Source organism: Chaetodon auriga, chromosome 6 (genome assembly GCF_051107435.1).
Source record: "Chaetodon auriga isolate fChaAug3 chromosome 6, fChaAug3.hap1, whole genome shotgun sequence".
Taxonomy (NCBI): Eukaryota; Metazoa; Chordata; class Actinopteri; order Chaetodontiformes; family Chaetodontidae; genus Chaetodon; species Chaetodon auriga.
The window spans coordinates 5,466,495-5,477,998 of NC_135079.1; the positions used below are offsets into that span (position 1 = coordinate 5,466,495).

Below are 11,504 nucleotides of genomic sequence, written 5' to 3' on the forward strand. Positions count from 1 at the left end.
AAAGAATTGAAGATGGCGACCAGCTCGGAGCGCAGTCCTCCTCCGTTCCCCGACTCCGAGGACCAAGATGTGTTGGACTCCGAAGAAGTCGGAGGCCGAGACAGCGATGAAGACGACGGGGAGGATCTCTTCGTGAGCGCGGTATGTCTCGGTGAAGTTAACGTTAATTTCCCGCTAGCTAAGCCGCCCCTGCTTCGGCTAACTGGCGTTAACTGTCAGAGAAGCTAACGTCAGCGAAGAAAGCTAATGAGGCGCTTTTAGCAAAAGTTTTGCAAGGGTGTTAACCGACAATTAGTTTGTATTAGCGTAGAAGAAACAGTCAGAAAATACTGTTGACATATGCAACTGTCACGTCAGATAATGTTAGACTAATAGCACGTACAGTAATTTAAATTTAAAAGCTGTAGTTTTTATGCAGGAAATCTCACCCACCTACTATCACCGTTGCTGGCTTTTTAAAGCTCGTGGGGATCTTTGACACTGTTGCTGATTGCCCTGTTGTTATTGATTTCTTCCGGAAAAGTTTTGATGTGGAGATCTGGCTGTGATTTAATCAAAAACACAAAGCGCAGTCTCATCTAATACAGTCGGTTAATGCTTTGTGGATGTTTTCTGCGCACACTATCTGTGACATTTCCAAAACTTCCATTCTTCCTGGTTCATTGGCACTGAAACCTGAAGACATCCTCTTCAGCTATTTGGGTGTGCAGACCTTTAGGCCATACAGGTAAAGCGAACACCTGTGTAATCTCAGGAAACCGCAGATAAATGGAGTGTGTGTTTTGTTTGTCAAAGCTGACATCGAATCGGGACGTGAATCCGTTAATTACATGAATCACTGGTTTGAAATGCACAGTCTCTTTTTGAATGGGGGTTAAAAAGCTGGCTGGAGCAGCCCCCTGTCATGTGAGTGAGCAGCGGTCACGTGGTCAGAACCCGGATGTTTTCTCACAGTCAAAGTTCAGAGGACAGATTGGAAAGTGCTGTCTTTTGAGTTTTGAGAGCTGGACTCTTTGCTGCATGGAAAACATTACTCAGCAGTTGTGGATTTGACATTTAACGGGGTTTGTAGCTGAAGTCATGCTTGGAGGTGGACCAGGCAGTGTTCATTTGTGAAGTCAGAGTTTCCTCATGCATGAAGAAGTCGAGAAACTGTTTGCATAGCATTACTCAACGTGATAATTAGCAAGTACACCCAAGACCTAAGGTAAGGCATTTACACTCAGTTGCCAGTTTATTAGGTGAACCTTGCTGAGGTGTTTCCTTCAGCGACGGTGGACATTGCACCTCTTTGTATAACACCATACAATTCAACAGCACCACAGCCTGCAGCCTCCAAAATGGTTGTTAAGTTGAATTTACACTTCTTCAAAAAGTTTGCACAGAAACTGCACATTGCAACCTTTAGGAAGTATGATTTATTGCAGGATTGTTGTCTCGTACTGCATTAGTTTTAGCCAGGCGTGCCCATTAAACAGGCTATTCCTGAAACATGATAAAATGTTTCAGCGTGACGTTGCTTTTCTTCTGGTTCAAGGCGCTTAGTTTTGCTTTTAAAGGAATGTTCCTGTAGTCAGTTACACGCCCAGTAGCCTGGATTAACATAAGAAGGTTTTGTTTTTGTGGTCTGCACAGAAAGTCATGCTTTCGTTATTGTCATCTGATGGTTCAGCTCAGAGCTGGTAAGATCTGGCAAAAACCCATTAAACCCCTGTTCAAATCAGAATGTGGAGTATTACAGTGAAAATCCTTGTATTTGGGATGTAAAGACCATACAGCTGGACACCAGAGACTTGGATTATGCTACAGGATCAGTTTAAAGTTAGATTTTTTTCACCGTTTATGGAATGAGGAAATGTCTTATTAATTGTGGAAGCTCTGCTCTTTGTGATAGGACGAGAGTTTGTCAGTCATTGGACTGATTAATAATTAAAAAGACGTTTGTCTTGAAGTCTTCCCTCCAGGTTATAATGATGACAGTATACACAGAGGGAACAGGATTATCTCTTTAATCCATTAGTCAGTTTCCATAGAATTGACTGTCAACTGTTTTGATAGCAAAATTCCAGATATTCAGTGGTTCCCATTTCTAAAATGTGAGGATTTGCAGTTTTTCTCTGTATGATACATAAGTACATAAATCTTTGGGTTCTTAACTGTTTGTAAGACTAAACAAGAATTTTCTGAGGCGTCATTTTGCCAGTTGCAGTCCCTATTCAAATACTCAAAAACACTGAGTCTTTTTTCCTTTCCCCTTCACCTCCAGAGCAACCCTCCACTGACCGAAATGGACCCCTCACTGCCACCTGCCAGCAAGGCCAGTGATGTTTTAATGAAGCCTCCCACTGACATCATGAATGATCCCTTGATCGAGCCTGTCAGCAGCCAAACAGAAAGCAAACCAGCGAGTGAAGTTGTCAGTGAACCCTCGGATGATTTTGTCGACCTAACGAACAACATAACCGACTCTCCCGATGACTCAGTGGCTGCTGAAAGTGCCGTTGCAGACGCAGCAAAAGACACAACTGAAATCCCTTTAGATGAACCCACAGATGATTTTGTTGACATATTTGGAAGTGAAACTGAAGCACCGGGAGAGGAAGTTGTGATAGCAGATGTTACTGTTGAAGCAGCAGCAGCAGCAGATAAAAGTGAAGTGACCAGTGGTGCCACAGATCCACCTGGTGATGGGAAAACGGGAAGTTCTGCCGAACAGGAAGTAAAAGAAACTTCAGCTGCTCCAGTTATCGACCTCAGTAACACAGAGGAGCCGCTTGGCAGCAGCAAAATAGTTGACCCTTTGGTCGACCTCCTCAGTGCTGCTCCACCTGCTGCTGATGCCAAGAAACCCAGCCAGGCAGCAGTCGATCTGTTCGAAGATGAGGGAGGCGACTTGTTCACAGAACCACGCCAGACTAAATCTGCCAAGCAGCCACAGAAAAGCCTCTTCGGTGAACCTGATGAAGATCTGTTCGGTGAGCCGCTGGGTGCCACCTCAAAGAAACCCTTCAGCAAAGAGCAGAAGGACAAATCTGTCACAACCAAAGCTGCTGGGGATGGTAGCAACATCGGTGGGCCTCTGCAGGACAGTAATCCTGCAGAACCTGGTGACATATTCACTGAGGAAGCCATCACCACCGTGCCCAGCGTCAGAAACACCAGCACTGCCAACTCCAAGACTAATGGAGTCCACTCTGAAGAAGAGACAGATATATTTGCTGGTAGGTTCACTATTTTTCTTATTGCACAAACACACAGAATCTGTGAGGATGCATCTGAACGCCGTGGACCACTGAACGCTCCGGCTGCAGGGCGATGCACTGTGAGTTTGGGCACTCTGGGCTCAAAATGTCAGTTTCTATTTAGTTTTAATGAGCAATTTATTCAGAGTAAAAACAACCTGAAATAGATACAGTTTAAAGGCAAGGCAAGGCAAATTTATTTGTATAGCACAATTCATACACCAGGCAATTCAAAGTGCTTTACAGAAGCATAAAAATACATTAAAATCATACATTTCAAAGAAAGAACGAAAGAGATTAGAAGAGAGTAGAAAAATAAAAATAAAGTACAATTAAAGGAACATTAAAAACAGAAGCCAGTAAAAGACAATAATTTAGCATTTAGAATGATTACTTTAAGTAAAAGCTGTAGCAAATAATAATGTTTTCAACCCTGATTTAAATGAGCTGACATTTGGTGCAGACCTCAGGTGTGCAGGGAGAGTGTTCCACAGGTGAGGAGCATAATAACTGAAAGCTGCTTCACTTTGTTTGGTTCTCATTCTGGGAACACACAATAGACCTGTCCCTGATGACCTGAGAGGTCTGGATGCTTCATATGGAGTTAATAAATCTAGAATATATTTCGGTCCTAGACCATTTAATGAGTTTAAAAGCACCAGATGGTCCTATCAGAGCATTTCAGTGTGTTCTTTATTCTCCAGTGTTTATTTTTTGGACGTATGTTTGCTGTTATTACATAGTGGATAATAAAAGGTTACCAGGAAATGACAGACGGAGGATAAAATACAGCAAAGGTTCACAACCAGACTCATGCGAGGGACTCATTTCATAGCCAACGTCTTAAACCCACGACGTCCCATTTGCTTGTGTTCTTAAATACTCCACCAACTTTAGCATGGCCATTCTACACCATTGGGGCATTTATGATGAGCAGTTTAAAAAGACGTGTTAAAATCTAAGCAGCAAAGCCACAGATCATTACCGCTGAAATAAAGGTCACATTCAGAGATTTCTCATGCTGGACTGGATTTTTTTCATTCTGTTTTCCCTTGCTGCAGAGATTTGTCCATGTTTCCTGAATGAGAGGTCACTAAACTCTGTCCAGGAAATGAGCCACTTGTGACTTTGGTTTCTGAGCGCTGGTCCGCATGTAGTTCAGCTGTATTAAATTAGAGGCAGAGAGCAAAAAACACAAACTGTTGATATTCAGACTGCATGTCTGTGTGCGAGCTTACGTATTTATCTGTGTCAGGTCGAGGCCAAAAGCTTTATTATCACACCCAGACATAAACAAGCTGCCGTTGAAGATGAAATCCTCATTTTGTCGTTCTTTCAGATTACTGTACAGAGAAAAGTTAGATCCAGTAAAGTTCTAAGACCGCTGATGAGATTGTGCACAGTTGTTTATTTATTAGAGAAACACAGAGTGCAGGAGTCCAGCACGTTCCACAGAAAAGCCTGCAGCTCAGAGGGGGGACCAGCGTGGCCATTAATCGTCCTGTTGGTGGTTTGAGCCCCAGCTCCTCGTGTCCACATGTCCAAGTGTCCTTGAACAAGACTCTGAATCCCAAACTAGCCCTGAGGAAAACTGCGTGACATGATTTCACCTCTGTATTGAATTATATGTGTGATTCATTGTATTCTGCCACATGGACAGCCAATTTAAGGACATTAGACTCAAACATAGGCTTATGACAAGGACAGGATGTAAAGTAAACGTCTCTACACGTTTCCATTCAGCGTGTAATGAACCCACTCTGGTTTCTTTTTTCTCTCTTTTCCCCTCTCACAGAAGCCACAGTGGAGCTCTCTCTCGACAGTCCGCGGGACCAGAGGAAGAAGGACGTGACGGCCAAACCGTCTGCGTCCGCCCCCTCGATGGCAGCAGCTGCCAGCCTGACCAAGCCTCAGTCTTCTGCCCTGGAGGAGGTACACGCATGTCTGACCCCAGAGTGAAATTCACAGTGTGACTGAAATAAGTTCTGACTGAAAACTGATCACGTTCAGGTTGTATTCCTAAGTTTTTGAAGAGTCAGTTGCATTTTTTTGAGTTAAACATCTTGTCTCTGCGCTACATTAAAGTCAGTGACGCTGGAGTTAAACCGTCTGACGACCAGATTTGTGTTGACTGTTCAGTAAAGAGCTCGGTGACAGCAGATCAATGTGACGGGCAATTTTTCACTTGCTGTTCAATATTTGTTTCAGCTGGAAGAAGAGGAAGAAGAGCTGGAAGACAAATTTGACATTGTTGTCTCTGTCAAAGACCCTGAAAAAATCGGTGAGGCTTGTCGTTTTTACTTCGTTGCAGGAAGGAACCATGGAGGGAGTAATATTAAGTTAATGTTAAGTATTTAATCAATATTTCTTTTCTCTGTCCTCAGGGGACGGGATGAACGCCTACATGGCCTACAAAGTATCCACACAGGTAAAAACTAGATCAGTGTTCAGTGCAGCTCTTCATCTTTGATGCAGAGGAAGTCAGTGCACTTACTCATCAGATGTGTGTCAAGACAGGAAGTACTGATCATTGCATTGTAGGAAAAACGCCCATGCGCTGGTCGTAAAAGGCAAATATAAATTACGTCATATTTTTATAGCAGCAATTCACCGTCTGAGCCTGTTAGGTGCATCGACGTGAAGATAATGAACTCTGTTTCAGACCACGCTGCCCATGTTCCGCAACAAGACCTTTACAGTGAGGCGACGCTTCAGCGACTTCCTCGGCCTCTACGAGAAGCTCTCTGAAAAACACGGACCAAATGGATTCATCGTGCCTCCGCCACCGGAGAAGAGCATCCTGGGTAGGCTGAGTGGCTTTAACTGTCTCCTCTCATCATCTATAACTCTAATGTCCATCAGCTGTAAGACGGGATGCTGCGTTTTACAGGTATGACAAAGGTGAAGGTGGGAAAGGAAGATTCCTCATCTGCAGACTTTGTTGAGAGAAGAAGAGGCGCTCTGGAGAGGTGAGAGAGAAGGAGTGAAAGTAAAGCTGATCATAGTGTTGTCAGCGTCGGGAGAAAGCTAATCCTTCACATCTGATACTAAGTCTCAACACTGAGCTGTTGTAACAACGCCCTCAGAGAGCAGCCAAGTGAGGCTCTTTTGTGTTGTCTTGTTCGACAGGTATCTGCAGCGGGTGGTTAATCACCCATCGCTTCTCCAAGATCCCGACGTCAGAGAGTTCCTGGAGAGAGAAGAAGTAAGCTGACGCTGGGTTTGGAGAGCCTCGGGGCTGCGTGCACATGATGATTTGCCGATTAAATGATCTTTATTGCATCTAGAAATCTAAGTTCAAATTGAGGCAGTCCTCTGTCATTTACTCTCACGTGTTCCCTCTGTGTACCTGAAGTTTTCCTACATTTCTGAAGTGCTAGCTGTATCATGATGTGCACGTGTGTCTTCAGTTGCCCAGAGCAGTGAGCACCCAGGCTCTGAGCGGCGCCGGCTTCCTGAAAATGATCAACAAAGCAACAGATGCTGTCAGTAAAATGACCATCAAGATGAATGAGTCAGACGTGGTGAGTTCAGCTGTAAACAGACTCTCCTGCTGTTCACAACGGTTTTCATTTCCAAGAAGCTCTGATGTAGCAGTTTTTGTTTTTTTTATAATGAGGAAACCTGCATTTTCCAGTAAAAAGCAGAACATTTCCAGCTCACACATTCTATTGTAAATTGATCTGGTGGTTTTGATCAAACATTTTTGTCCCCAGTGCTTTTTTTTTTTTTTTGTTTGCTATAGTGCAAGCTCACATTTGGCAAACTGTACATTTAGTAGATAGCACCAGAGTTCACTAAATGCTGAAGGTGAAGCAACCAGTCACGCTGATCAAAGACCGTGTTTGTCAAAAGTGGGTGTATAAAGAAACTTCCTCTTAATATGAGCTCAGTGCCACGTCCATGCATACACTCAACTTAATCAAGTAAATGCTTATACTGACGTCCAATGATCATACAAACACAAGTCATTCAACCTTTTATCTGTTAGTTGACCCAGAGTGACTCAGTGTGCTCATACAGAGCTTAACTTTATAACTTAACACACTGATGTTACATTAACAACAACAATGAAACCGAGCTCAGACGTAAATCTGTGGAGTAACGGTGGGGGTCTCGGTGTTGGACTTGCACTGACTGTGTGTTTTGCTGCAGTGGTTTGAGGAGAAGCTGCAGGAGGTGGAGTCTGCAGACCAGCAGTTCAGGAAGCTCCACGCGCTGATCGAATCTCTGGTCGTCCACAGGAAAGGTTAGTCGTCTCCCTTCCCACCGGAGTGTCAAAAGTGGGCAAAATGACGTTTGAATAGTCCTTTAAAGGAATGGTTCGATCCATTCGATTCCATTCTATTATTATTATCTATTATTGTTACTTCAACATAAACATCAGCTAAGGATGTGCCTTTAATTAATGTCCTATTCTGGTTATTTGTCAGTCAGATTTTGAGAAAGGGCTGAAGGTGATTCTCATGATGACATTCATTAACGAGATCAGGCGTCTCCGTCATTTCCTTCATCATGAGCTGCAGTCAGAAACTGGTCTCTGTTTGCATTAACTTGGTTCTCTCCTCCCCTCAGAGCTGTCGATAAACACGGCCAGCTTCGCGAAAAGCACGGCCATGCTGGGCAGCGCGGAGGACAACACCGCTCTGTCCCGAGCGCTCTCTCAGCTGGCAGAGGTGGAGGACAAGATGGAGCAGTTGCACCAGGAACAGGCTGCGAACGACACCTTCAGCTTTGCCGAAGTCATCGCCGATTACATCCGCCTGCTCGGAGCCGTGAGGGTACTGAGACAATCTCATTTCTTAACGTCAAAGACAATACTGCGTATTCATTTCTGAGATAGTTTAGTAAAAACACGAGAGACGTCTTCTTCCTGGGACGAGATGAAATGAAATTATACAGTTAAGTCAAGGTCTAAGGCGCAGAATGATGTAATGATTGATGTTATGATGATAGGACACAGAGGGAGGCAGTACCACAGCGCTGCAGCTCTGTATTCAAAGAATCTGCTCTCACTCTTATGGAGGTTAATTCAGACAGCTGCTCTGAACAGGAGCCTCAGCTGCCGTCTTCGTGGCTTAAGTAAATAACCAGACATAAACATGAAATGATCCTGTGTGTGTGTGCGACCTGCAGGGGTCGTTTGATCACCGGATGAAGGCGTGGCAGCGCTGGCAGGATGCTCAGGCCGTGCTGCAGAAGAAGAGGGAGACGGAGGCCAAACTGCTGTGGGCCAACAAGCCAGACAAACTGCAGCTGGCCAAAGAGGAGATCGCAGAGGTACGACGGCGGCCAAAAACAACACAGTGAAAGAGCTCAGACGAGGCCGGGATGCCTGGAAGTGCTGCAGTTTGTTGTGTTTTTGTTTTTTAGATGGAGAACAATGTTTGAGTAATGAATGAGGCACTTGAAAAGCCCTGATTTTGTCCCTCGCATCAGAAATGAGGAGCACGATGGAGCTCAATTTCATTTTAATCAGCATTTTGTTTCTATTAGCTTGGTTATTGTCGGGACTCAGTAAAGAGTCCGGTTTTAATGAAAAATCACTGCAAACTACCGCAAGCTGCCCTGGCAAGAAAGTGCTCAGATATTAAATTTTTAGGTTTTTAACCTCCAGTGATTCAAAGTTGACTTTGCTCATCAGAAGAATGAGACTAAAGCTCAAATTCTCACTTGCAGACTCAGTTTTTGTTGTTTTTATCGTCATTATTCTTTACATTTCCTGCTCTTCATGATGTCCTGGCCTGAATGGGCTCGCATGCTGCAGGTCTTCACACTCTTCCCCTCTTCTCGTTAACAGTGGGAGGCCAAAGTGACGCAGTACGAGAGAGACTTTGAACGAGTTTCTGCCACCGTGCGCAAGGAAGTGATCCGCTTTGAGGTACGCATGTTTCTCCTCCGCGCGCCCGCAGGAGTCGGCGGACAGCTGGAAATGTACTGACGGATGAAATGTTTTTCTTTAATCGTACAGAAAGAAAAGGCCAAGAATTTCAAAAGACAGATTATTAAGTACTTGGAGAGTCTGCTTCAGTCTCAGCAACAGGTGAGTGTGTCTCTCCGTCAGACGTGGAAATATTCTTCCTGTCACATCAGTGAACATTTAGAAATAGATGTGATGTTGAGAGACTTTTCCAGCTGTGTGGCACGCTTAATATTGCATTCATCTGCTGTGAATCCTGAATATTGACCACCTCTCGTCCCTTTTTTTCCTCCAGCTGATAAAATACTGGGAGGCGTTCTTACCGGAAGCAAAAGCGATCGCCTAATGGTCGAGCACCAGCCTTTGGACGAGCGGACGGGACAGGCTGCCTTTTTCTTATACACTTTACCTCTTGCCTTTAAACCAAGGAAAATGCGTGCGTTGTAAAGGGAGATACAATCAACCAGTTTTTTTTTTTAATCACCTTTAACAAATAGCTCTGTATTCTATTGTATTAATAATTGTATATTTTCATTTAACCTTCCACAAATATTTTCTTATTAGATGAAAAGAGTTTGCATATACAAAGATACGGACACACGAAAACGAGAGAATGAATGATTCCATTAATTTCCACAAGAGAAGGGAAATGAACCGAGTCGGTTGTTCTCAGGGTTTCCTCCCTCGTGTGATCAGGAGCGCCTTCGTATCAGCGGCGGTTACTTGTTTACAGCGCGGCTGCTCTCATCAAACCTTTCCGGGGACCCAGATGAAGAAAGTGGCCGAGAGTCTCACGCTGTTTCTTCTTTTTAACGACAAAGGGATGAAATAACAGTTCAGTGAATACCAATTCTGAGTACTTCCACCAGGTGGAGAAAGTACTTAAGTACCAGCCATGTTTTTTTTTTCCTTTCAGAGTTAAAGTAGTATGACGCTGAGGGGGGGCGGGGGGGCGCAGGGTGTTAAGAGGCATTAGATTAGCAGGGTCTACAGCTGTGGTCAAGGGTTGCATTGTAGGTCAAACTCATGAGTTTAATGTGTTAGATTTCAATCACAGTGCAAACTTTACTCTTAAAACTACACGTGTCTGTGCCTTTTCAGTCAGGATGCTGTTTTTGGTGAAATCCAGTTTGAGAGAAAGTTGTGCACGGTTGTGGCTCGTTCACGTTACTTCGACAGACGCCACAAATATAGAATGAGTGTCAGTGCCGAGGTTAAAGAACAGTACCGGTGTGTTCATGTTCGAGCCCATTTACTACAAGTTTACGTTTTTTCATCTGTATTCTTGCTGCAGAGTTTTGTTTTTTTTTTACTTTCCCGACTGTCTTTGGATTCTTTACTGTGTGAAAATCAACCTGCAGAGTCCAGAAACAGCCGAACAGCCTGTCTGCTCGCGTCATTGTTGTGTGATGATGCAGGACAGTGTCAGCTTATTGTCTGACTGAGCGAAATGCAGTAAAGCTTCATGTTTCTGCAGGTAGATGTTCGCACTGTCGTGAAATGGATTGAAACCTGGAAACCAAAGGCTGCCTGGGTGTTACGATTCTGAGTCCTGCAACCAACAGTTATTCCCATTATCTGTTCATTTTTGTTATTTTTTCAATTAAGTGTTTGGTCTCTAAAGTGTTTCCCAGAGCCTGAGGTGACATCCTGTGAGGATTAAAGGCACCCTGTGGAGTTTTTGACAGTTTCAGCACTATGGAGCCATGTTTTAGAGTTTGTTAACATCTCACACGGCTGACATGAAACACAGTCCTGCTGGTGGTTTCACGCATGCCAAGAAAGACTGCAAGGTGCCAACAAAAGAAAGGAAGAAGAAGAGGACCACTATAGTAAACATGGACTCCACTTCTTCCAAAAAAAAACAGCTCTGCAAATGTTTGATGAGGATGTGAATGCACTCATCACATTTGTTAGACCTGTAAGATGCACTTTGGTGAGAAAAGCACATGTAAACATTGTTTGTTTACATAAAAAAAAAATCCACAGGGTGCCTTTAATTTACAACGATGTAAAACAGCAAAGAAAGAAAGCTGGACTTTGTTTGCATGAGGAACGAAATTCATTATCACAGTTTTTGATTAATTGTCTCTTAATCGGCGAATCGTTTCAACACTAAATTAAAATGGGCAACAGCGTGCAGAAACACCGGAGTGGTCCTTTAAAACGAAAGGCTCCTCGCAGCAGCAGGTCTGGGCTGTTGGTGCAGACTCGTACACATGAGATTAATACTAAACGTACTGATGTCACGGTGAGCCTGACGCTTCCCTGAAGCCTCAGTGTGCAGTTGGAATCATCAAACGGTAACAAACCCGTGTCACAGTTGTTTGTGGCAGGGCAGC

General features: G+C 44.0%; 1 protein-coding gene across 1 annotated transcript; it reads left to right on the top strand.

Annotated features, from left to right (window-relative positions):
* The first annotated feature begins 6 nt into the window (after positions 1-6).
* snx1a (sorting nexin 1a) lies at positions 7-11,027 on the top strand. Its single transcript, XM_076732998.1, has 15 exons — positions 7-141; positions 2,267-3,221; positions 5,038-5,174; positions 5,451-5,523; positions 5,627-5,670; positions 5,905-6,046; positions 6,133-6,211; positions 6,372-6,447; positions 6,653-6,766; positions 7,398-7,491; positions 7,818-8,023; positions 8,379-8,522; positions 9,043-9,123; positions 9,214-9,285; positions 9,458-11,027. Exons 1-15 carry the CDS (start codon positions 13-15, stop codon positions 9,506-9,508), a joined length of 2,397 nt encoding a protein of 798 aa, XP_076589113.1. The 5' UTR covers positions 7-12; the 3' UTR covers positions 9,509-11,027.
* The last annotated feature ends 477 nt before the right edge of the window (positions 11,028-11,504 follow it).